Source organism: Meriones unguiculatus, chromosome 15 (genome assembly GCF_030254825.1).
Source record: "Meriones unguiculatus strain TT.TT164.6M chromosome 15, Bangor_MerUng_6.1, whole genome shotgun sequence".
Lineage (NCBI taxonomy): Eukaryota > Metazoa > Chordata > Mammalia > Rodentia > Muridae > Meriones > Meriones unguiculatus.
This window is the reverse complement of record NC_083362.1, coordinates 78225067-78251750: the sequence shown is the minus strand read 5'-3', so window position 1 is coordinate 78251750 and position 26684 is coordinate 78225067. Positions and strand designations below refer to the sequence as shown.

General features: G+C 47.8%; 1 protein-coding gene across 4 annotated transcripts in view; it reads right to left on the bottom strand.

The window, feature by feature from the left end:
• Positions 1–26684, bottom strand: part of Sned1 (sushi, nidogen and EGF like domains 1) — a 63214-nt gene that overhangs the window by 22111 nt on the left and 14419 nt on the right. For 2 of the 4 annotated variants that reach the window (XM_021632049.2, XM_060368905.1), the window contains exons 2-16: positions 22822–23109; positions 20168–20308; positions 19441–19603; positions 17340–17465; positions 16888–17001; positions 13570–13683; positions 13326–13439; positions 7913–8038; positions 7536–7640; positions 7293–7406; positions 6645–6761; positions 5227–5343; positions 4930–5046; positions 4648–4761; positions 3884–4057 (exon numbers count right to left, since the gene is read on the bottom strand). In XM_021632049.2, coding sequence (XP_021487724.1) covers positions 3884–4057; positions 4648–4761; positions 4930–5046; positions 5227–5343; positions 6645–6761; positions 7293–7406; positions 7536–7640; positions 7913–8038; positions 13326–13439; positions 13570–13683; positions 16888–17001; positions 17340–17465; positions 19441–19603; positions 20168–20308; positions 22822–23109 — 2044 coding nt within the window. Of the gene's footprint in view, positions 1–3883; positions 4058–4647; positions 4762–4929; positions 5047–5226; positions 5344–6644; positions 6762–7292; positions 7407–7535; positions 7641–7912; positions 8039–13325; positions 13440–13569; positions 13684–16887; positions 17002–17339; positions 17507–19440; positions 19803–20167; positions 20309–22821; positions 23110–26684 lie in introns of those variants that run through there. The other 2 variants (XM_060368906.1, XM_060368907.1) reach the window with 2 other exon arrangements.

Sequence of the window (26684 nt, the reverse complement as noted above, 5' to 3'; positions counted from 1 at the left end):
TCTGAACTTTATTTCCAGTGTGCCATAGAGTGTGTTCTTTTGCACTTAACATTTCTTTCGTAGGGGGCCTCCTTATTGCTGTGGGTTCCCGTGGTTCACCATCTTCACTGCTGTTTAATGCTCTGTTGCTTTTGCCATATTTCATCCTTTTTTATTAGATTTTTTTTTTTTTTTGTAACCACAAAGCTGCTGCTGTAGAGGATCTCTGCATACCCTGGCGTAGACGGGCGGGTTTCTTAAGTTTACCGGGAAAGGGGACTGTTGGGACATAGGCTGCACTTACAGTTAACTCAACAAGCAAATTGCCAAATCATTTCCAAGTGCTTCTGGCAACTTACAGTCCCCCTAGCAACTGGGGAGAAAGCTTGTTGTCCGTGTTCTCACCAAGAGATCTCCAGACTTCTGAGATGAGGTTAAATGTGCCTCGCTGTTGGATTTGCACATTTGCACTTCCCTGATTGCTGTGAAGTGAAAATGCCGCTTTCATGTTTGTTGGTCTCATATAGCTCTTCCATAAAGTGTGTATGTATCTGGTTTGCCTATTTCTCTATTGGGCTTATTCTTTTCATTCTTATTCATTGGTGTTCTCCAAGTAGTTTTGAAGTTAGTTCTCTCTCTCTGGATGCTTACTGATCTCTCTATACTCACACACATATGCTCTCTCATGTCCTAGCTTTCATTTTACTTTCCCCCAAAGGTTAAGTTTTAAGGTCCTAATTTTTATATACCCTAATTTGCCCACTTATATCTTTCAGAATTTTGTGGCCTAAGGAATATTTCTGTATTCAAGTAAAAAAGATGTGTACTTATATTTCCCCCACAAAAATAACACTGGAGTCTCTGATCCACTTGGGGTCAGTGACTGTGAATGGTGATTGGAAACAAATGTCATATTTTTCAAATACATACTGAAGTTATTCTATCTGTCAGGAATGTTTCCACATATACTATTTTTCTTTTGTTTTGCAGTTTTTAGTTTTAGCTTTTACCTATAACTCTCACACACACAGAAGTTACAGTTCTGATGCTGTTGTACACAGAACCATTCCACTGCCTTTGCCAAATGTTCCTGGTGAGACCAAGGGATCTGAGTTGTTCAGATGGCCTCATCTCCTGTAATCTCATGCACCCATGCGTTACGTCAGCGGCTTCTCTTGTGGAATATGCTCAGGGTCTTCTGTGCTTACAGGTGGCGCCTCCACTCCTCCCTTCCTCCCTGATGCCTTTGTTAGCAGTGTCCAGACCTCCTGGGCAATGTGGGAAGACAGTGGTGGAGTGAGTATCCCAGCGATGGGCAGTCTTCACCATTAAGCTTGTTAGCTGTAGTTTTTTCATAGATTCTCTTTAATCTGATTGAAGAAATACATCTTCTATTTTTAGTTTCTGCTAAGTGATTTTTTTCCTGAGGCCAATGAGAATCACATAGTTTGTCCCATTTGCTAATACTGTAGATACAGATTGGCTTTCAGATGCTGTGCCAACCTGTGCTCCTGAGGTAAATCCTGTTTGCTGGTGACAACATTATTCCTTTACATGATACTGGGATTGATTTAGTAATAGTTCCTTAAAGTTGTCTTTTTTTAAATCTATGTCCTCAGGAATATTAGCCTGTAATCTCAAATTTTATAATGTCTATCTAGTTTGGAATTAAGGCAATACTATTCTCATCAAATAATCTCAGTCATTTAAAATTAACTTTTAATAATTTGTAGTCCATTTAAAATTACATTTTCTCTCTGATTTACAACGTATGTAATTTTGTTATGCTGTGATTTCCCCCATGTGTCTATTCTGTTGGAAATCCAACCTATCCTGATAATTATCTAAATGTTGCATTTTATTTCAGATTTTCTATTTTGTCATTTAAATTTTTTTATTATCTCATTCATTTTGTTTTTATTCTATAGAATATTTTTATAGTGGCATTTTAAAAGGCCTATCTTGCTTGTGACTTCCAGTATCTGAGGCATCTGTAGTCCTGTTTCAATAATCTCTTTTTTAGATTATCTGTTATAAATTCTTGTTCCACAGGCATAGTGTAGACAAAGACATACAAGGTGGAATATTTCCTTCCCAGGATGAGAAAGCTCTGCCCTCCTGCCTGCTGAGTGGCCTGTCTCTGCTGGTGCTGAGCCAGGTACTGTTGCTGGGAGCAGGGCATTTGGTGATTAGTTTTAAGACCTTGAGGCCTGAAGCAGGCCTCTCTCCTGTTGAACTTGGGATTCTTGTAGAAGAACAGGATGTCTAATTTCCAGACTTGCCCCTGGTCTCACATGCCTGTGGCAGGCTCCTGCGGATGAGAACCAGTGGGTACATGAGGACCTGCTTTGTGATTTCCACTTCTCGCTATCACTCCATTGTGCCTGCCCAACAGGACTCAGAGTGTGTCTGAATTCCCTGGTCTCTGGCCCTGAAACAAAAGTGCCAGCAGCCTTTCTCATGTGGGGAGGGATGCCTGAAATTCTAGATCCTCAGCTCTGACAGGTTAACGGGTGTGATTCTTCGGGTCTCATGATGTTTACCTTCATAGTTCAGCCAGGGTGACTGTCTCATCCTCACCCAAGTGCATCTGAAAGAAACCTTCACTCTCCCCTCGGATGTTTGTGATGTGAAGTCTGGTGCTAATGTGATCCTTTCACATGGCAGTCTCCCAGCTAGTAGAGGTTCTTCTGTTATCCCATGATATTCTTATGTCTCAGGCGTGGTGCTGCTGCTCTGCTCCAGGCTCTACACTTTCTTTTGTGCACAACCTGTTCCTCTTCTTTCTAGGGAATCTCTCCCAACTGTCTTTCAACTCATTGACTCATTCTTCATCTATATCCACTTATAAATGATGTCAATTATTTCAACTATTGTGTTTTAAAGTCTCACCTTTCTATTTGTCTTTACAGCATGGTTTGCTGATTCTATTGTATAAGGCTAATGCCATATTAACTTTTGAATACTGTCCCATATGTGGTACAATAAAAATGTATGTCAGCTCTTTGGCCATCTTCTGTATCTCTGCCTTCAATGGTAGAGACATCTGTGGATATCCATCACTGCTTTTGGAGGTGGTTGTGCTTTTCATGATCTAGTTTTCTTGCGGGAGCCCCCTCCTCTCCAGGGCACCATTCCTGGCAACTTGTTGAGAAGGGAGGCATTCCCCTGAGTACCATGCCGGAGCCCTGGGGGCTTAGGTGGGCAGAAGTGGAGGAGAGGATAGATGCCTGAAGTCAGATGGTTCTCTTCATAACTCTTTATCTTGGCAGAGCCACAGAGTGGGATGGGCTTCTTGAGACACTTGGGAAATGGTAATTGTTGTGTCATAACTGTATGCTTCATGAGAGCTGTGCTGTGATTACACAGTCCCTGATGACAGAGCTGTGTGCCCAGGCTTGATGTGTGCACTTGCCACCATGGGTTTCAGGTACAGGACCCTGTCTTCAGGACAGAGCCATGGCTGGGGCCCTGGAGAAGATGCTCTCTGAAACAGCACTCCTCTAGCTCATATGTGAGGGCCAGGGTTTTGTTTAAATGCAACATTGATTCCACAGGTCTGAGCGATGTGTGTGTGTGTGTGTGTGTGTGTGTGTGTGTGTGAAAGGAGTGGGGAGAGGGGAGGTGAACTGAGATATGCTTCCTTAAGATCCTGAACCTTGGATTAAGTTAGCTGCTTTATCTATAGTGTGGGTTTTCAGCTGTTTACCCTGCTTTTGGTTGCTTGGAGGACAAAAAAAGTCCTAAATAGAAATAGCCCAGAACAAAGCTGATAGCAATCACCCCTGTCACCACATGTCACATAGCTTCCGTTCACAGAGAGATGGGGGAGGGGCTGGCACTCACGCTGTGAAAGGAGAACATTGGCCCCACCCACCCTTCCCTTCGGGGCCCACAGAATCACCGATGCACTGGGGAGGCTGGCTCCAGACACCTTGTGGCTGGCAGACACGCATGTGGCTGAGGCCACTCAGGCCAAAGCCAGGGTCACACGTGTACAGGGCCACTGAGCCCACGTGAGTTCCATTGAAGTGCACGGTAGCGTGCTTCACCTCCTCAGGGCGACCACAGTCCACCTCTGCAAGAGAGCATCAGCATGTCCTGAGTGAGCATCAGGACACCCACTGGGTCCACTCTCTATTCTTACATGTGATCAGGGTGTCTACACCACCCACTCAAGAGGACAGTGTTTGGCTTCTGGGGGCTGGCACCTCAGAAACTGATTTTTCCTTTCCCCTCTGTAGTGGTTTGAATGGCCCCCACAAGCTCATATATTTGAATACTTGGTCCCCACGTGGTGGAGCTGTTTGGGAAGAATTAGAAGCGATGGCCTTGTTGGAGAAGGTGTGTCACTGGAGGCAGGCTTTGAGGTTTCAGAAGTCTATGCCATTCCCCGCTGGCGCTCTCTTTCTGCCTCGTGCATGTATATCAGGATGTGACCTCTCAGCTACTGCTCCAGCACCATGTCTGCCTGCCACCATGCTCTCCACCATGACTGCATAGACTCATGTTCTGAACTGTAGGCCCCCAATAAACTCTTCCATAAGTTGCCTTGGTCATTGTGCTTTGTTACAGCAGTAGAAAGGTAACTAAGATACCATCCCTGCTCATCTCTTGGAGGATCAGGAAGAGATGTCATGCCTCCCAGCCCACCCATCTGGCTCTCACCTGCCTGACAGCGGTATCCTGTATACCCTGGTTGGCAGTGGCAGGAGAAATCTGTTCCTAGATCCTCACAGGTACCCCCATTCATACATGGGCTCCGGAAGCAGGGTGAGGGGGCTGCAAGGACACAGAAAGCCCTTTTTACCATGTTTCTTTCAAGGTCCTCTGTGTTGTATGGAGGTGTCCTGCTTCCCATACTCAGCTCACCTCCCACTCTGCCCAGGCCCACCACTGACCCAGTTTTCACATGTGCTGAGGAGAGCATCCCAGCTGCTCCCATCTTACCTATCTCACAGTGCCGTCCAGAGAAGCCAGGAGGGCAGTCACATTTATATTTGCCAATGTAGTGGAAGCAAGTGCCACCATTGTGACAGGGGCCAGAGGCACAGGAGTCTGGTTTTCCTGGAAGCAGAAGACATCCATCAGAGTCAAGCATCATGAATATCAACCTCTCTAAGTCCCATGAAAGGTGTTCCTGGGAGGCAGATGCCTGGTGGTCAGGGCTTGGCCAGCTGGGTTCCCGCTGGCTCAGCCCTAGCTCAGAACATGGCCATTACCACCCACCATGCCCTGGGGCCGCACCAATCTCACAGTGTCTCCCAGTGAACCGGTAAGGGCAGGCGCAGTGGTACTCATTGCCTGTCTCCTTGCATGTACCCCCATTCCGGCAGGGCCCTGAGCTGCACAGGTGTGGCCGGGCTGTGTGGAGAGACAGACAGATATGGTGAGCATGGGCCAGTTTCCTGGTGTGCAGAATCCTTGTTGCCATGCTCGGCCTTTTCAGTCCTTTGGTACTGGGTGGGCCTGAAGCCACACCTACTTCTCAGCTGTGCCCCAAGGCCAACATAGCAGGAGCCAAAACAGCCAGACCTAAACAAAGAGTGGGTGGAGCTCACAGTCTATATAGGCCCTGAGTCTGCCATTTCTTTCCTTGCTGGAGAATTGAGGCCCACACAGGGCCCTTCCCAGAATCTTCTCTGGACCTCCAGCCACAGAGTTCATAGCTCTACCGGATATCCTACCCAGATACCACACGCCTCTCCAGGCCAGGCTTACAGGGCCCACTGTCTCTCTGTCCCTCCGTTCCTATGCCATCTCAGCAAATGCACAGGTCTCCCTCAGAGTCCCTCAGAGCTGATTCTGGAAGGTCCCTGTGTGGGGTTTCAGTGATAAGCATACAGAAGGCCTTCTCTTTAGCAAGCCTCTCCGCTGCTTCAGGGACAGAGGAAGCTGTGAGGGTCTCAGACACCTCTGTCAGAAACCTGCTTCTGGGCATGTGGTACATGGCAGGAGAGGAGGCAAATCCACTGTGGTCTTGGCTCTCCTGACCAGCAAGGCTGTGGGATGCGTAGAACCCTGAGCCAGGTTACATAGGTCTTCAGTGAAGGGCGTGCCTGAGCTGCCTGGTCTGAGGGTGTGTGTTATTGCAAGAAAGGGATAGACCCAGCTGGCACTGGTGGAGATGGGAACCCCTGAAATACATTTTGGAAGCATGCTTAAATTCTAGGTGGTTTATGGAAAATGTCTGCATTCTCTATGTTAAACTAAATTTAGCAAATTTGTAATGAAAAGAAAGAGTTCAATATCATGATTCTAAAATCTATTTGGAAAAATATTGAGGGAAAAATGAAGCCTGTTGAAGCATGCAGACCAAAACAAGTGACGGAAATAACTGTCAAAAATGGCAAGGCGCATGCTGCCCCAGATGTGTGGGAACAAGGATCCTAAAGTGGGTCCCAGAAAGAATGATTATCTTATGAAACAGTGAAGGAGCAAACAGCTGTGGGCTTTTGCAGGCTTGCAGGCTTGCAGGCTTGCAGGCTTGCAGGCTTGCAGGCTTGCAGGCTTGCAGGCTTGCGGGGAGCTCTCCACGGTGCTGACAGCAAAGACTGGGTGGTGCACGCACCGCCCCTGTCCCCGCCCCTGTCCCCGCCCCGAGCTGCACTCCAGATCCCACCACGCCCTGGCCGGTGCTCCACCTCCCGCAGCTCCCTCATCACCTTTCTCGCAGTGCCTGCCATGGAATCCTCGTGGGCACTCGCACGTGTAGGAGTCGTCATGGGCGTCACAGGAACCTCCATTAAAGCAAGGGTCAGAGTCGCAGGGAGATGGCAGAGCTGGAGGAAGAGGGAAATGGCTGTCCTGGCCCAAGCGCCCTGCCAGGGTCACCTTGACATGCTTTCTGGCTGAAACCAAGGCCACTTAAAATACACCTTGCTTGCATCTGGATTGCTCGCCATGGCCCTAAGGCCTCATACCCTGGAGTTTCTTCTGTTCTTGATTTTAGAAATATTCAAGCTTCTGATCCAACAAGGTCCTGTGGCACTGCCAGCATTATCATGCATATAATAACACATGACTTAACTGATCACTTTATGCTAACGGTACAGAGCAGTGAATGCATCAGTCAGTCACTCGTAACTGTGTATACATTAAGGCCCGATGGAAGATAGCTTTTGGTGCTGTATCTCTGTCAAAATGTTTTCCCTAAGGGAGTGAAGGAGAGCCCGAAACAACACAAGTGAAGTGTGGTCAGAGCCTCCTGCACACACAGGCCCTTCAGCTAACCCTGGCTCTGCAGCATCACCTGCACCTTCCCCTGCTAGACCACTGTCCAGGGTCCCTGGTGGCCTGCCCTAGCCACTCACAGTGGCTGATGTTGTGGTCTGTGTGGCAGACGCAAAGATAGCTCCCTCCATACTCCATGCAGTAGCCTCCATCTGGACACTGTGTGTTCATGTTGCAGGGTGTAGCTGTGACTTCTGTGAAGAAAGAAGCTCCTTTAGTGTCCACTCATCTTCCTGGTGACCTTGTTTTCTTGAGGACGGTCCTCCTCCCCCCAGACCCAATGACCTTGCTAATGATGTTCAGGGACCAGGCAAGAAACCTACCAAATTCACAGAGGAGCCCAAAGAAGCCTGGAGGACAGTGGCAGAGAGTGGTGTTGGCACCCAGGCACCTGCCTCCATTCCGGCATTCACAGTCATTGGGGATTCCTGTGTGGGGATAGGGGTGGGGGTATTCTTGTGTGGGATAGAGGAGAAGCATCCATGGGTGAAAGAATGTAGCCCCTTTCTCCTAGCCCTGGCCAGTCCTGGCCACCCTTCCACAAAACTACTGAGCACACACATACTCACACATTCCCCCCCCCCATGGAGTTTCCTGCACATACAACCCAAGGAAGGACCCTCCCCAACTCTGCTGCCACAGGCAGGCTTCCAGCCTGCTGCCCCAGCCCCCGGACACAGCCCCCATAGCCCCAACGCACTCTCTGTGCAGTCCAAGCCCATGAAGCCTTCAGGGCACTCGCACACGTATCCCTGATCAGCGTCCACACAGGTGCCCCCATTCTGGCAGGGGTTGGAGAGGCAGGGGGAAGGCACCAGGTAGCTTCCTGCAAGAAAGACCGCAGTGGTTAGCAGCAGAAAGATGACAATTCTGGGGCATGAGCAGGCATGGCTGATGAAACTGGAGAAGCTGGCCTCCTTGTGAGTTCCTGCAGTGTTCCCAGTGCTGAGGGGATTCAAGTCAGCCGGTTATCGTGTGGGAGCAGGCTTGATCCACCCTACTTTTTTGAGACACAAAACTCAGCAGTGGAAGTTGAGCCAGAGGTTCTGTACCTCGTTGATCAAACATTCCTGTCAAGATTTTCCAGTGACTTAAAACCACAGCAGTTAAATTAGTAATCTCTGGTCCTGTTTGAGATTGAGTGGTACCACTATATGGAGGTGCCAGCTTGTCCATCCATTCACTTAAGTGAAGTCACAGGTTTTTGGAGATTATAAATATACAAAGATGAGTTTTTGCATAAGCTTTAAAAAAAAACTTCTTTAGGGTTAATACCTAGGATTAGGATTGCTGGGTCATATTATAAATTTCTGATTAGCATAAAAAGCATCTTTTAAATTTTTCTGCCTTTTCAAATTTTGCTAAAACTCTGTGTGAGTCGCAGCTGCCCTGTGTTCATACCAGGTGGGTATTTTTGTGCCACTCTACTGCTTGTGGTGGTGTCCTATATTGCCTTGATTATATTTTCACTAGTAGCAAAAAGTAACGTCCAGAATATTCATTTGCTCGTGTACCTCCAAATACCTTTCGTGCTTAGAGGTCTTCAGGGTTTTGCCTGGATTTCACTGCTTTGAGTTTAGAGAATCCATCATGCATCAAGTCCTTTGTCAGATAGAAGTGTACCAACATCTTCCAGTCTGTAACTTGTCTTACCAATCTTTTAACTATGCCTTTAGCAGAGCAAAACTTTTAAATGTGGGCAAAGAAGTCTAATTTTATTTTTGTGTAGGTAATATTTTTGCTGTCTTATTTAGAAACACTTTGATGAAGGGCAGGATACAAAGTTTATTTTCTATTTTTGTTTTTGTTTTGCTTTCAAGACAGGGTTTCTCTGTGTAGACCTAGAATTTACTCTGTAGACCAGGCTGGCCTCAAATTCAGAGATCTACCTGCTTTGCTTCTCAAGTGCAACACCTACCTCTTGTTTTTGTTTGTTTGTTTGTTTTTTCAAAAAGTGTTAGAGTTTTGCATTTTTTCCATGTTTATGGTCTATTTTGAATTAATTTTTGTGAGGTTTGTAGTTCATTTTTACAAGAGGATATTGAATTGTCCCAATTCCATTTGGTAGAAAGAGTGTCCTTTTTCCTGAATTGCATTTATATCTTTCTCGAAAGTTAATGGGAATATCCAACATGATGGTATATGCCTATAGTCCTAGGTGCTTGGGAATCCGAGGCAGGAGAATGGAGAATTCAAGGCTAATCTGGGTAACACAGCAAAACTCCATCTCCGAAAAACTGAGGGCTGTGGCGCAGCTCAGCGCTAGGGCACTCGCCTTGGATGTGCCAGCACTTGATTTGACATCCTGAACGTAATTACAGATTCTCTCTTCTGCCCCATTGATTTGTGTGGACGCCTTTTTGCCAATCATACTACATCACTATACCTTTATAGTAAGTCTTAGTATCTAGTAGTGTGATCCCACAAAATTCTTCTTTTTCGAAATTGTTTGGCCACTCAAGTTCCTTTTCTTTCCCATATTACTATAGACCCAGCTAGTCTATATGTTCAACAACATCCCGCTGGGATTCTGCTTCAAATCACATTAAACCTATGAATCCATTTGGAACTAAGTGACATAGTTACCCCGTTGAGTCATCTCCGTGAACATGTATGTCTGTCCAGTTACTTAGATCTTTAGTGTCTTTATCACTTTTTGTAAAATTGCGTACACATTTTGTCGGATTTGTATCTGCTCCTTTCAACATTAACGGGAGTTGATACAAATTGCATTGTTTTAAATTGCTTAGATTAGGTGCTCAACTTGGGGGGTCCAAGCATCTATAACTTATTGGAGTTTCATATTTTTAGTTTATATTTTGCGTATGTGCACATGTGCACATGTGTGTGTGATGTGTAAGAAGGGGCACTTGCATGCCACAGCTCTTTTAAAACATGAGCAATTCTGACACAGCATATTGAGCTCAGCTGTGAACTGGTCACGATGAAGGGACTTAGTAGTTGTGACAGAGACCACTTGATTCTTAAGAAAAAGATTTATCTGACAAAAAAATTTCACCCTGTAGTGTCATGCATTCCCCATGTGTCATGACCCTATGTTAATGCTTCATTTTAAAAATATTTGTCTAACATACTTTTAAAGAGATTTAGAACTTTGACTCACACATTGTGCATTTCTCATATTTTGTTTTTCTGTGTAATCTGTATTTTTTGTCTTGGACCATTTTCTTCTGTCGGAAGTTTTTTTTTTTTTTTTGAGACAGGGTTTCTCTTTGTATGCCTGGCTGTCCTGGAAACTCAATCTGTAGACAAGGCTGGCCTCCAACCTAGAAATCCACCTGCCTCTGCCTCCTAAGTGCTGGGATTAAAGGCCTGCACCCCTGCCACCACCACCCAGCTTCTCTAAGACCTTCCATGAGAAAGGTATGCTGCTGAATGCTTGTGTGTGCAGGTCTTTATTTCTCCCTAGTTCTGGAATGTAGTTCTGTGTGGTCTGGGCCACTAGACCACTCTCCCTCCGCAGTCCTCTGGGCTTGTGTGGCTCGCAGTGGCTGTCTATTGCTGCTCTTGCATCTCTGGCTATGAGGTGTTCTTTCCTTCTGCTTGCTTATTTTTTTAAAGGCTTATTTTTATTTATGAGTGTGTATATGGCACATTTTTGCAGGTGGCAGAGTCCAGAAGAGGGTGTCAGATTCTCTGGAGCTGGAGATACAGCTGGCTATTAGTCCCAGTATATGGGTGCTGAGAGTAGAACTCGGGTCCTCTAGAAGAGCAGCCAGAGCTCTTAAACCCTGAGCCTCTGAGCCAGCTCTTGAGCTCCCCTACACCCCAGCAGCTACTTTGAAGATGAGCTCTTTCTCTCTAGTGCCTAGAGGAGTGGTCACAGTGTGTTTCTTGAAAATGTTCATGTGTTTCTTGAAAATGTTGGGTGTAATTTTCATTACATTTGGAAAATGTATGGCTATTACTTCTGCTTGTGTAACTATCCCAATCGCCGCCTTCCTTCTCGGACTTCAGGGTCACATGCCAGATGTCCACTGTATGTCACAGCCCTGGGGCTCAGTTATTCCTTCCAGTCTTTCTCTCTGTGCTGCGCGTCATTTCTGTTTTCTCTTCCAGCTCATTGGCTTTCTTTCTTCAGTGTCTTACCAGCTGTTGCCACTGCCTGTTTGCTATACTCTAAAATTTCAGTTTTCACTGTTTTAAATTTTAAAAATATCTTCCTCTTCCCACAATGTTTTTCTTCTTAACAGCTTTGAAGATATGCAGCCTATTTATAGTAGCTGATTAAGTATTTGTATATGATAATTTTCATCTGTCTATAGGTTGTATTTTACTTTTTAAAAATTATATGTTAATATGTATAACATTATATATTAAATTCATGCCTAATGCCTTCAGTGGGGTAATTTGGGTGTTGGTATCTGTCAGATTCCTGTTATGCTGTGCCAGTGTACAGGATTTTGTTCTGCATAGGGCTAAGACTTGGGGTCTGCTTGGTCCTTCCACATTTCCTCCCGAGCTTCCTGGGACAAGCCCAGCCCAGTGTTGTCCTCCAGCAGGCTACTTCTTCCTTCCTCAAAGCAGGTCTTGCTGAGAACGGGCACTTCTCAACCTTGGCCCAGGGGATGGTCTCCCTGATCTCCACTGCTCCTTGGATTCCACCAAGTCAGTCCTGTTTGAGCCCTAGGAGCTGCTGGGGTTTCTGATTCACACAGCACACAGCTATCAGGTTCTTTCCCAGTCTAGTAGGTTCCTTGACCCAGACCTGCCAAGTCAAGACAGAGGGGTCTCCTGCCACCAGGCTCCTTCCCTCCACCAGTAACTCTAGCTGCTCTGCTCTCCCATCTCCCCATTTTAGCTGCTGTTGAACTGGACTTCTATCTTCAGTGCAGATGGACTGGCCATTCTGGAGTACCATTCTGGTACTCAGTGGCCTTGAGTACCCCAAGCAGTATCTGGGGGCAAAGATAGGTTTGTTCTGGACCCCTTCTCTTAGGTTGAGAGCTCTGTGCTATGTGGTTTAATGTCTGAAGACAGGAATTTTGTAGATTTTTTTTTGGGTCTGGGTTTCTAGCTGTGGTTTGTGAAGGGGAACATCCAATGCAGGAAGCTAGCAGCCAGTTACATAATCTGTTTTTCAAACTATCTCCTTCTCATTTTTTGTGATTAGACTCATTGTTTATACTTACAAGTTTAATGAGCTTATACTACAGAAGGTAGAAGTCTCCATTTTGTTTTTTCTTCCCCCTCCCTTTTTTTTAAAGACAGAGTCCCATTATGTTGTCCTGGCATTTTAACTATTGGGTTCAGGTAATCCTCCTGCCTCAGCCTGTGAAGTAGCCGGAACCACAGATGTGCCACTGTACCTGATCAGTCCTGGTTTTTTTTTTTTTATTATTATTCATTTTCACTTGCATTCTTGTTTGGAACAAAACATAATTTCTTTACCAAAAATTTTTTGAAACCACTTACCTATTTTCTGATACAAATTTAGTGAAACACACTGATCTTTCAGTAACTACTCAGGCAAGGTCATTGAAGCACACAGTGGGGACCTAGATATAGCCAAGAAGCGAGGGCATCACTCCCTGCTCTCAGGCCTTCCACCGGGCCTGTCTGTTGTAGCATCTGACAGTGTCCACACCTCTGGCTCTTCCTTGTGGGTAAACTGTAAACCCCATTTACTGCTCAGTTTTAACTATGTCCAAAGTTGTAAACAAAGCTGGCCAGGCTTTGGGACATCAGACTCAGCAGAACTTTTATACCGTGCTTTGCCATGTCTGGTTGGCTTTGTCAATGATATATCATGGCACTGCCAACATTTAAAACGTGAGATAGGGTAGAAAAGAGCATAAAGTCCAGTTTTCTCTCTGCTCCCCACAGCTCTTTCTGCTGTGTGCTAGAAAGGGGAAGGTGCTAAAAGGATTTGAATCCTCTGAGCTAAGAAAAGGGACTTGGGAAGGTTGTCACCTATCCTGATGGAGACTGACACCCAGAAAGGAGAAGGCCTGCCCAGCCTCCTATAGCATATTGCCTACGTGCTACGTGCTTCTTATTCTCCCCAGTCAGTGGCCCTGGAAGAACCAGATGATAAGAAGAAGACTGAGACAAGGGGCAGAAATCATTGTAGAGGATGGCGCGGTAGCTACCTGTCTCACATTGAGGTCCCTCAAAGGGCTCCACACAAACACAGCTGTAGTTTCCAACCAGGTCAACGCACGAGCCTCCATTCAGGCAGGGGTCAGAGCGGCATTCGTCCACATCTGGGGGGCAGTAAAGATAGGGGAGTTGGCTCAAGCTAGACCATGACCACCCTGAACCTGGCCAGAGGGGAGCCCTCCCAGCATGGCCTGCCAGCCACAACACCCCTCCCCCCATGTGTAGGTCATTCACCTGTCTCACAGGTGGCCCCAGTGTATCCAGCCGGACACACACATACTGCAGAGCCGCTCACTGCCTGGCACTGGCCACCATTTTGACACAAGTTGTCCTCACATGGAGACTGGGCTACAAGTAAGGCGGGGGTAGACAGGATATTGGAGTCAGTCTCCTACAGTGAGCTGATGGACAGAGTCCTTGAAGACATGCAACGAGCCTCACTCTTAACATATCTAGGCTCAATGAGAGGGGATCCTGGTTGTCTCTGGAGGGCGACAAGCTGGGAGGGAACCTGGCTAGAGCAGTACCCCAAACTCTGTATGAATTGGTTCTACTTCAGCAAACTTGGCATAGAGTAAGGGCATGCGTGCTGGATAGAGTGTCGGGAGAATGAAACCAGCTTCTGCTGTACTTCTAATGAGGGCTTCTGGAGCCTGGGGCTCCCACTCTGTGTGAGTGGCTAAGGAACGGCTGCTGCCCAGCTCTGCTCCTGCCCCCTGTGGCCATGACTCTTGGGGTCTCCCTGAGCTTTGGCAGGTGGGCAGAGCAATAGACCATCTGACTCTCCACAGCAGCTACCACACCTGGCTCTGCCGGTGCACTGAAGGCAAGTAGGGACTAGCCTCTGCCTGAGGAAAAGCTCTTCTGGCCTGAATGTGTTGCAACCACCCAGGCTCTGGTTTGGGCTAGAACGAGGTACCCTGTCCACACTGGAAGCCGAGGGCTCACTGCAACCCAGGGAGTCCCACCTCTGTGGATATTTACAATCGTGTCTTCATTTCTTCCACAAACTTGTCCCTTCGTGTGTGCACATGGACCTCTCACTGTCATTCAACTACAGTTTTCTCAAGTACAAATCTGTGTGCACACTGAAACCCGTAGCTTTTTGTAATCATGAATCTTGATAGGATTGCTTTTCTAGAGTGAAGTTTTGACAAGGACTCGTTTGAACACACTCGACCTAAATCATAGCTTCTTAAACTGTGAATTGCAAATCCTGTATGTGGTTGCATAACTGAAATTGAATATTGTGAAAAAATTTGCAATGGTAAAATACTTCTGAATGCACAATAACTTAAAATTCAAAATGCAATGCATAATGAACCTGAGGCGTGTTTTTGGCCGTGTGTGCTGTGTTGGCTTACAGCTCCACTGCTGCCTTAGATCTGAACACAATGAGCTCACTTTGCCATGCACGTGCTGTTATGTTGGGCAAGGCCAGTGGGCACTGTCTGAAACACCTCAGCTCAGATTTCTGACGACGGTATGAATCACAGTTTCATTATTGTACATATGGTGTTTTCTTTTCTAATGCAAACATAATGTCTTATGGAAACAAAGACTTTTACTGTTTACCCGCTGTCATTCCTCAGCATGCTAAGTATCAAATTAGTATTATCTTTGAACTGTATGATATTAGAGCTTGATAGTTTTCTTTTCCGTGCCCCCCCTCCCTCCCCCGTGACCTGGGACTCATTATGTAGACCAGTCTGGCCTTGAACTTCAGAGATCCTCCTGCCTCTGCCCCAGAGTGCTGGGATTAAAGGAGAGGATCATCATACCAGGCCCAAGAGCTTGATTTTTGAAATTGCTGTTTGAGTCAACTAGAGTTCAGTAAAAATGGCTGAACTGGTTTGTGTTATGTTCATATGTACACGTGTGTGCCCTTGCATGTGAGTGGGGCTGAGGTTGACCTCTGGTGCCATTCCTCAGGTCCTGTTTGCCTTGTTTTTTGAGACAGGCCTGGAAGTTGCTGGTATAGGATAAGATAGTTGGGCAGTAAGTCCTAGGGGTCTTCTTATCTGTCTGGAAATGATGAAAGAACCCTCTGCCACACCTGGGTTTTGGAGATGGGCTCTGAGAATCTAGTTCAGATCCTTACACTTGAGTGGTAAGCACTTCATAAGCCTGTTTCAAACTCCTCCAATTTTGGCTTTGGAGCAGGACTGATTTCAGCAATTTCTGATGGCACAAAACTTACTTCTAGCATTCTGTACTATGCATTAATGTGAAGAAGTATTCTTATCACTGATGCTTATAAAATCAAAATATTCATCAACTCTGGAAAGTGTTGAAAATACCCCATGTCCTTCAGTATAAAATATTCGGCCAAGATTTAATTCCTTATATAAAAATAAACAAGAATGTTTATCTTATTAATATGTAAATTTGCCTTCACCTTTTCTCCCCTTTAATTTGTTTTTCTGAGACAGGATCTTACTGTGGATGTAGCCTTGGATGGCTTGGAACTCGCTATGTAGACCAGGCTGACCTTGAACTTACAAAGATTCAGTTGCCTCTGCCTCCCAAGTACTGGGTTTAAAGGCATTCATCACCACTCCTGGCTGCTTTCACCTATAATAAGTGGTAAAATTATCTGTATATCAAATAATTTTAAGAAAAATTTCATTATGATATATCATCAGTAAGTGTTTGATTTATATAGTGGTTTTATGTACCTGTATACCTGGGGTTGCATAAAAATCTTAAGCAAAAAGGGATCATGTGTAGAAAGGGTTTAAGAAGCCTCATTGCAACGCTCTAGTAGTTTTTTATAATGTGGTTACACTTAATTCAGGACACGAAGGGGGTGGAGGGGCCACTTGTTTGACTAAGCTGGGTCAGGAGTGGTAGTTACAGTGTTTGACATTAAAGGGCTGCCTTGGCCGAGCCCCCGGAGTAGACCACATGGTGAGGGTGGGGGCTAGGATGGAAGGGACCCTGCAGGGAAAGGAGGAGGGCTCTGACTACCAGCGGAACGGCTGAGACCTGGAGGCTGAATCTGTTGGCGAATGCTTTGGATGAGCTGGGCTGTGCAGACAAAGGGCTACAGTAGTCTGGAAGCAGCAGTGGAGATGCAAAAGGACCCCACTGTGCACTTTCTCAGACTGTGAGAGCCTTGTGGGGAGCAGTTGGTTCAGAGGCCAGTGGCCTGTGCGGTGGAAAGCCTGTGCTCTGTGTGTGCCGAGCCCCTCTCCGCCCCAAAGCTGTCCTGTCCTACCCTAGAAATCCTCCACTGTCTCACTCCCAGAAGACTCTGAACCTGGCCCAGTTCAGGACCTGGACCCTCATCTATTCCAGGGCTTCATCCCTAACCTAGTGCCAGGGCCAGGGAGTCTGTGTCTGCTATAGTCACCCATGTTTGCTCCTGCCCACACTGTAGGACCCTGTAGGACAGGGTCACTCCCCTGTCATCAGATTCCTGCACTCCCTCATGAGAGAACTCTCTGGGCTGTCCACACTAGCGCCAAATCCCTCCTGCTGTCCTCAGTCTCACTCTTACCCAGCTATGCATATTCTGTCTTGCAGCTAGCAAGCTGCGGGCCATCTTACCTGATTCACAGGTGAGTCCCTTGAAGCCGGCTGGGCACTGGCAGCTGAAGCTGTTGACGCCGTGGGTGCAGGTCCCACCATTCTGACATGGGTGGGAAGCGCACTCGTTCACATCTGAAACATGGAGCAGGCTGGGGCCTCAGTAGAGGGAACTGCGAAGGAATGCCAGGGCTTTGGGTAGGGGTGAAGGACAGACTAAGCCCCAAACCCAGACAGGCCTTGACTTAGAGTGACGAGCAGCAGCAGCAGCAGCAGCAAAGCTCACTGCCACATAACTGTAACATTTGGCCTCCATCAGTTTCTACATCGTGAGGACAGAGACCTTTGACCTCAAAGCCACTGTCTGCCCAGCAGTATTCCCTGGTATATGAGCCTGGTATATGGCCAAAGGGTGGGGGAATGACAGGGAAATCAGTGGGCACCTTGTCCCCACCCGTGTGCCAGTGACTCACCCAGGTGGCATTTTCGCCCTGTGAAGCCAGCGAGACAGGAGCAGGTGTAGGAGGGATTGCCCGTGACGCAGTCATCAATGCACTTGCCACCATTGAGGCATGGGCGCAGGGCCAGGCACACAGAGGCTGTGGACACAGGAAGGAGCCCCAGCCTCATGCCACTGCATCTAGGGTGTGGGCAGGAGAGCCACATGCAATGGCTGTGTCTCTCTCCCCCATCAAAGGGCCACGTTAGTGACCACGGCATTGTAACAGTGCACCTTTGTGTTCAGTTCTGGGTCTTTGAGCTGGAGCCCAGTTTGCCTGGCAGGTAATCTTGCCAGGATCTCTTGCTGATCGTTAGGGTCCCAGGTCCTGACTCTGGCTTCCTGTGGAGGCAGACCCTCCCCGGCCCCCGAATCACCTATACGCATAGTGCCTTTTGTTTCTTTAACCCTTTCCACCTCTACCTCTACCATGGACTCTTCTAGACACTCAGGGCTGCTCAGCCACCCTCCTGTTTTCTAGGTTGGCTTGTTACCACAGCCTGGCATCCTAAGGAGGCCTCCCGGGGTTTCTTCAGCAACCCCCAAACCCAGTTCTCTGAGGTCAGGCTGAGCGACAATAAGAGGTTAGTCACAAATCAGTTGGCGATCAGAAAGTCTCAAGGACTCCAACCGCCTGTTACTAGTAGGGCTCCGGGAAGTCTAGGGAGGACTAGTGATCAACCATACTGTTCAGACTGTGGGTGTCTTCTGCAGAGAGAGCTTAGCTTTCAGTCAGCTAGGACCGAAAGTTCAGCAGCACTGTGCTCACCTGGCTGAAATCTGGCTGCTCTATTGTAGCTGTGGCGAGGAAAGGAGCTGGGCTTGCTTAGGAGTTAGACTTCCAGACACACAGCACTGGCCACTCTCAGGCACCACCCACCCTTGCTTCTTGAGCAAGATTGTGTTTATGTAATGGTCCACAACTCCCCTTGGCTTGCCGTATAGCTGTGTCCCCGGTTCCTACAACTACCACGAGCACAAGGCATCTCTACAGCTGTTTCCTGTGATGTCTTTTCTCAGAGGCCTGGGAAAAGGCGCTTTGGGACTGGCTGGTCCTCTCCTGAGCTGCGGTAGTTTGAAAAGCATGATTTGCCCATATGTGCACCTTGCTTCTCACCAGAACCTAACACTCTGGCCTTTGGCAAGGGACCTAACCTCCCAGCCCCTACTGCAAAGCAGCTCCTGCTGGATCACTCAGATGCAACTGTCCAGAGCCCTGGTATCAGAGCTGACTACTGGCCCCGGCTGGGGCTGCCCCGGGACTCTGCCCTCTTAACTGCTCCACTTGCTGCTCTGGGGCTGGCATCAGGTTCAGCTTTGGCTTCCCAGGCTGGCCTGCTCTGTACAGTCAGGTGGATCTCAGCATGCAGCTGCCAGGTTCCAGCTTCTTCCTCCCCAGCCTTGCACATCCCGAGTACACCCAGTCTCATCTCCCCTTCACCTGATGGTCTTCCAACGTGCACCTGCTCTGTGCAGCCTCCCAAAGGAGTTCTCTTTAGAGAACTCAGTGCCGGGGAAAAGCACACTTTTCTGTGGCCTCATCCATACGAGCAACAAGTTTGTGGGGTGGGTCCCAGCAGGGACCCATCTTTAACCCAAGTTTGGGAGGGTTTGTAATGAAGTGATCTGATTGGCAAGTTAGCCAGCCAGTGCCTTGACACCTCTGCATGGTGGAGGGTGTTTCAGGGTGCGGTACCTTCTAGAGGCCACATGGGGTTCCTGAGATGGGGTTCCTGAGTGGGTGCCTGGCCAGCCTGTGCTACTGGGGCCATCTTGCCTGCTTGTGCTACTAGACCAGAAGGACCATAAGATGGTGAGGGCTTGTCACCACCACCAGGCCTATGGAGGTTCCTGTTCCCCCTTCATCCTAGAGATGAAGGCAGGGGTGGAATGTGGGAAGGGGAAACCCTGCTCTCTGCCCCTTTCCCAAGAGGGTCACCCGAGGCATGGAACAGGATGGGCTGTGGGACAGGGAGGGCAGGTGGGGATTTAGTGAGGAGGGGGATGTTTTAGCCCCTGTGACCCGCCCCTACTGCCACAGGGCTCCTCAACCCTCCCCTCCCTGAGCCTCTTACTTGTATGGCCGCAGCCCCCCACGCGCACCTGGGCATCATCGATTCTAAACGCCCAGCGCCCGGGCACGCCCACGTTGGTGGTGGTCTCCACCTCAGCCATGTCTGCTGTGCGCGACCCAGGGATGTTGAAGTATCGGTGCCCATCACCTGCGTTGAAACCTGCCTGGGGGTGGGGCAGAGAGGGAGGCAGGTCCCCTTACAGTCACCGAGTCCTCTCTCAGGACGGCCCAAGTCAAGGATGGTGGAGAGATGGTCTTGCAAGCAGAGGACACTGCAAATGTTAGGGGTCTTCTGACCTGAGCAGTCTCTTCATCAAGCATGGTGCTGGACTTCCTACCTTCCAGCACTCACCACATAGCACCTAGGCCTCACTTGGGGCCAAAGAAAGAGAAGGTCCACCCAAGGAGAAAGTTAGGGTCAGGAGGTGAGTGTAAGAACACAGTGCAGGGGATGGGTGCAGCCTGACTGAGCCTTCCTGCCACATTTGGAACTAAGCCCTTTATGGAGAAGAAAGGGGCAAAGGTACCAAAGGCTATTTTGTGGTTTTGGGCGCTGAAAGTCCTGAGGGACAAAGTCACTGTAGCTGCCACACACTGGTCTGTGCATAGGTATGGAAGAGAACAGGTACCTGCTACAGTGACAGTCTGCCTATCTCTCCTGCCCATGTCACCTTGGCAGGAGGAGCAGGGCCCCCTTAGCACTGGGCACAAATTCTATCCTGGCCTACCTGGGCTGCAATGCCTCCCAAGCCGTTGGCATCACCCCCGCTGCTGGCGTGTGTGCCTGTGGTCCACAAGATGGACTCATAGTTGAAGATGGTGAAGGAGAACCGGCCGTCGGTGATGAGCACTGTTTGGAATGTGTTGACCTGCCAGAGGAGGGGGCTAGCTGTAACTAGTAGCGCTTCCAGCCCCACATCAAAGCCCCCCCCCCAACAGACAGCAAAGCAGAGCCATGATGGTTTTGTCTATCCTTACAGCCTGATGCTCATCTACCCCACTGTTAAGGGACAGAACCTGAAGCAGATACTGTCCCCAGCATCAAGGGCCTTAGACTCCTGTAGAGGCTGGGGTATGCACAGATTGTGTGCTAGCTCTTATTAGCCAAAGCCACAAAGTCTGTGTGGTAAGAACCAACACAAAGAGAAAAAGCAGCTTTTAGTATTAGGTTTTATGGTTTTTGTGGACTTTTACTCCATGAACATCCCTGAGAAGTGTACCCTGACAGAGTGTTTCAGATTGGAATGAAGAAATGATTAGGGGAAAAATAGAAAACTGAGAGAGCAAAACCAAGTGTGGTTTTAAAGCAAAAATCATGGAAGTCCTAGAAGAAAACACAGGGCAATACACATTGCATCTCAGAGAAGGACTTCTGTGATGTTTAACAGCAAAGACCAAAAGAGAGATCGATACATTTACAGACAAAACGCTTCTGAGTAGGAAAAGTGTTGTAATATCAAAATGAATGGCAGACAGTAGAAAAAAAAAGGTGTAACATTTGGCAGACAAGACTGCTGATATTCTTTATATCTAGAAGAATTTAGAACAATAAAAAAAGCACCAAAAGTATTAAGAAATATTGTTTTAAGGTGTAAATTACCACATAATGCTGTAGCAATAATACTAGAAAAAAAATGCAACATGTATAGAAGCTAAAGACATCTCAGTTTAAAAGTAGCATTCCTTGTTTTGCCTGCAGGGTTAGCAGAGTAGGAAGACGTCAGTGTACTTATCTGAGGTGCAGGGAACAGGCGCCTCCAGATGGACACCTGTGGGATATTCTGAGAGGTCAGGAGACCACTCTGGGGATATGTGTGTCACAGTAGGCTCTTAAATGTCCATGCCCTCAGGCCCTGGTAGTACATGGGCCCATCTCAGAGTCCAAGCTTGTTTCAGTCATTGGGAACGATGAAAAGCTGAATGGAAATCATTGTCTTATTTAAAGCTTGGCAGGAGAGACAGTAAGCAGACAAATGCTGATGCCTTGTGTGGGCTCCAGGAAGGGAGATGGTCAGCAAAGGCCAGTGGTGGGGCTGTAGGTGATGAGATGCACAAAGCACCTCTGTCCACACGGTGCTAACGAGCCACTTCAGCGGGTGCTGACCGGCTGGGCTGCACTGCTGAGCACGTCCCTATCTATGCCTGCTGTCTTTCCCAGGGCTTGGATAAGCCCCACAGTGTGGGCTTGTCTTGTTGGTCCTGTCCAGGGTTGTCATCCAGCACTTGGGAGAACGCCTGCCACTGAGAAGGTGCCCTTTAAAAAGCCCCTATTGTGTGAATAAATAGCTCTGAAGGGCCACTTGCATTCCTGGGCCTCTTTCTGTGTGGCGTAGAATAGGCCCATCTATGGTAAGTGCTAGAAAACATCTGTCCAGGTGGGTGGGCAGCATAAGCCAATCACACTCACCAAAGACACAAAGGGCTCAGCCACTCCATCTGGTTGATTACCACTGTCAGGGCATGAGCCAGAACAGCCAGGTATGGTAGTGCATAACTATAGAGCCAGCCCTCTGGAGGCTAAGGCAAGAGTGTCAGGAACTGAAGGTCACCCACAGCTGCAGAGCGAGTCTGAAGCCAACTTGGGTCACATGGTTCCTTACTCCAGAAAACAACAACCAGGGTTGGGCTGGTGGTCTAGCCGCACGAGCACTTGCTGCACAAGTGTGAGGACCTGATTTGAATATCTAGCATTAGTACAAACTGGGTCATGGCTGCACATAAGCCTGCCACTCTGGTGCTGGGGTGGTGGAGGCAGGAGGATCGCTCTGGTTTTGCTGGCTGCTAGCCAACTCAAAGCTCAAAGACCCTGTCTAGATGCTCTAAGGAAGAAAGTGACAGAATAGGACAGCCAGCATCTTCCTCTGGCCTCTATATAGGCATGCAAGCGTGCAGATACACGTGTGTACACCATGCACATACACACACATACACAGAAATACACCACACTCGCATACACCGCACATACATAAACACATACACTACACACAGACATGCACACATGCATACATGCATAGAAAACGCACACGCACACAACAAATCTATAAAAACCGACCAAACATCCCACCTAGAGCAGACCCTCCCCGCCCCTGCCCCACCCTGGGACTGTTAGAGAACAAGGCCGTTCCGACAAGAACCCTCTTAGCACCATGGTTCCTGTGCAGCTCTCCCACATGAGAAAGGCTGTGCTGGGCTTCCCTGATTTACTGAGGCCTAGGAAGTATGAGGCTCTGTCCTCCTCCATACTGCCCCTGTGATTTCAGAAAGGCGACATCATCTCGAGCCCAGAGTTCTTCTTGAGTACAGACCATCTATACCTGGCCTGCCTTGGCAGGGTCTCAACCACACAGCCTCCCTCCCAGGCCACACAGCCACCTGGACTCACAGGGGATGAGGAGCTGCCTCCAAAGAAGGTCACACGGTACCAGGTGGCAACAAAAACCCAGGTGGCAGAGAAGTCCGGGAGCTCAGGAAAGTACCGTCTGATGTCCTCTGTGGCTCTATGCAGCATGGCTGGGTCAGTGGCCTCCCGGTAGTAGACATCACCTGCACGGCGGTTGTCCACATCTGCCCAGAAGGCTGCTACCACACAACGGTCTTTGGCGATGGGGAAGGCCACGGGGGTGAACTGAGAAACCTCCTTCAGGAAGGAGATGATCCCGTTATTGTTCACCTGTGAGGCAGAAAGCCAGGAAGGTGATGGACTAGGCACGGCAGAAGATGGTCACATCCCAGGGGCATCTGAGATGCCCCGCCCCCAGCATCTTCAAAGAGTGATCCCGCTCAGGCAGGCAGCCCAGGCTGGCTGACAGCCCCTGGCCCCTGAAATAGGACCGTGTGGTCCTGTTCTATCCCCTCATGCAGGTCGGGCACTCAAGGCCAGGTTCTGATCTGTGCACTGTACCGCTGGCTTGGTGCTACTGAAGGCACAGGCTAGCGTGGAGCCTTGAGAAGGTGGGTCAGCGTTCCTGCACTGAGCCAAGTCTGGGGATAGTACACAGGAAGCTCAGGGCCCAGCATGGCTTGGAAAGGCTGTGATGGCCAAGTCGGGGAGTGTGTGCTTGGGCCTCCAGGCAGTCAGGACGCTCTGGCCCAACTCCGAAAATCGATAGGTGTGCAATCTGAGACAATTTAGCCCTACCTCTCTGTGTTCTGGTTTTCTTACCTATGAGACTTGGCTAATACTGCCTGCCATGTGATAAAATCTTTAAGTCAAAGGTGGGGTCTTTGGGAGACAGTGCAGTGTTGGGGGTAGAGCTCTCATGAATGGAATCAATGCTCTGTTGAAAGGGACCCAAGGGCTGCCTTCCACGGTGTGAGGAGACAGCAAGAAGACTCCTGCTTAGGAACCGAAAGGCAGGCCTCGCCAGTTACAGAGTCTAATGGTGCCTTGGACTTCTCAGCCTCCCGGACTGTTGATTAGTTCCTGTTGCTTATGCACAGTGAAGGTGTTTTGTTTTGCTTTGTTTTTAAACAGCAGACAGGTAAACTGTCTCTAGCTCTGATCTCATAGGGCAGTGGTTCGGAATCTTCCTAATGCTGCGTCTCTTTAATATATTTCCTCATGTTGTGGTGATCCCCAATCATAAAATTATTTTGTTGATACTTCGTAACTGTTATTTTGCTACTGTTATGAATCATAATGTAAATGTATGATTTGCAGAATATCTGATATGTGACTCGCAAGGGGTCATGACCAGCATCTTGAGAACCAAAGTTCATCGGGTGTTAGGCGACGGTGTGTGAGTTGATGGTCATGCTCTGGGCTTCATTCTGAGGAGGTCTGTACTAGCACTGTATGCATAATTTGTAATACAGCATTACTAGCGCTGTCTAAACATTGGGAACAACCTGAGTCTACTGATGAATGAATGTGTGAACAAGATGACGTAGCACATCATACAAAGAATGGGGTATTATTAAAGGGAAAATATTTTGGCATGGGATAGTGTGGGTGATGCTTAATGGCATCCTGAAGAATGAAATAAAACAGTCACAAAAAGACAAAAGCTCAATGACTTCATTTATATGAAGCTGCTGGATCATTAAACCCACAGAGGTGGAAGGAAGTTGGTAGTTTTCAGGGATAAGGGAAGGGAGCAATAGTGAGTTGTTACTTCATCAGTAGGGTTTCAGTTTGGGAAGATAAAAAGAGGCATTTGGATGGATGATGGCTACAGAGAGGAACTAAAGCACCCAGTGAGTGTGTAGAGATGGCATGGGCATGACAAGGCAAAGCCTTCCTGGGGTCTGAGTACAGATGTTGAGTGTTTTTGCAGAAAATGTCCACATAGCATTCTACCTCTAGATACTTATAGCCTGAAGATTGCCCCCCTACAGAGACTGCTCCTACCAGTCCTGCTAAGCCTGCCTCCTCGTTTGGTGGTGAACAATAACCTCAGCTCCCTGTTCAACTGTATACAATAGACATGCTGAGCTTCCAGGTGCTGCAGCGTCTCCATCAGATAACCCAAGCCACATGACTCCAGATCTCTGTCCATGTGTCCATGGGTCTGTCCTTCCTTCAGTCCCTTGTCTGTCCCTGGTCAGGATTGTAAAGGACCCATGCCATGCAAGACATGGCAAATGGCGATGATTAACACAGCAATTAAATGCACTTTAGTATTACTGAACTGTTTATATCTAAAATTGAAGACTTGAAATTTATTACAACAAAAATTTGGGAGGAAAAGGTATAAAAATCTTGATGGTAGTTATAAAAGTTTTCTCAAAGGCAAAAAAAAAAAAAAAAAGAGGAATCAAGTACATATAACAAACTTAACAAGATAGATTTAAAAATGGATTTGATGCAATTACAGAAAAGTGGTGAGTTGGAACCAAAAGGCAGGTTGGTTAAGAAACTGTCTGGAATTGAGAACAGGGATGACAAGATGGAGGGATTAGAATAAATGTGAGAGACATAAGAAAGTGAGCAAAGGACTGGACAGGCAGAAAAGAGACAGTGTGACAGTCTTCTAAGATAGATGAAGGACATAGAGCTGAGCCTGCAGTAAGCTCAGGGACTAACTAGCTGGAAAACAGAATACGGCCACACTGAACCTGTGCTAGACAAGTAGAAATCCAACTGAAAGTTAAGGACAACAGTCAGGAGCAGCTCAGGCCACCACAGCTGACTTTTTTTTTTTTAAAAGCTTAATATAATTTTGTTTGTTTGTTTTACATCCTGACTGCAGTTCCCCCTCCCTCCTCTCCTCCCAGTCTCTCCCCCTACCTCCCCTCTGCCCTGCCCCATCCACTCCTTCTCTTCAGAAAAGGCAGACCTCCCACGGATGCCAACCAAACATGGCATATCAAGTTGCAGGAAGAGTAGGCACCTCCCCTCCTGTCATTATGAGGGAAAGGCCACACAAGCTGGTAAAAGAGTCAGAGACAGCCCCTGCTCCCACAAGAAGACCAAGCTACAAGGGGCTGGAGAGATGGCTCAGAGGTTAAGAGTACTGGCTGTTCTTCCAAAGGTCCTGAGTTCAACCCCCAGCAACCACATGGTGGTTCACAACCATCTATAATGAGATGCCCTCTTCTGGCCTGCAGGCACACATGCAGACAGAATACTGTATAAATAATAAATCTTTAAAATCTACTGGAACATATGTGTGGAGGGCCTAGGACAGTCCCATGCAGACTCCTGGTTGTCTGTAGGCCCTATGAGCCCAGGTTAGTTTAGTCTGAGACTTTTCTTGTGGGTGTCCTTGACCTTTCTGGCTTCTACAATCCTTCCTTCCCCTCTTCCACAGGATTCCTGGAGCTGTGGGTCTCTGCTGACTTTTCAGGGAAGCTAGAGAACAGTAGAGTTTTAAGTTTTCACTGTGCCAAAAGAAAACAGTGCCAGCATAAAAATCTCAACTCAGATGAAACACTAAAGCCAAGTGAAGCTAATTTACACAAGCAGTAATAAACGAGTACATAGAAATACAGGCCCCTACTTAAAAACACTGGGCCAACTTCAAGTTGACAGGATACATAAAGTCAGAGATATAAGAAGAAAGAAAGGAGAGGTTAGAGTATAAATCTAAGTGGACAAAGACCCAAAGGCACCTTACAGCTAATGGAACAGTGTAGAAAATCTACACATTAAAACTCAAGACAATAAAAACATACAGATTTGGAAAGGCATCAAACTGAGGTCTCCTCAGGTCACAGAGGGAGTATAGGTACCAAGGGTCCTGTTCATGACCTCTGATGTGTTGAAGGTTGCATTGTATCAGCTGCAGAATCTTTGAGACCACA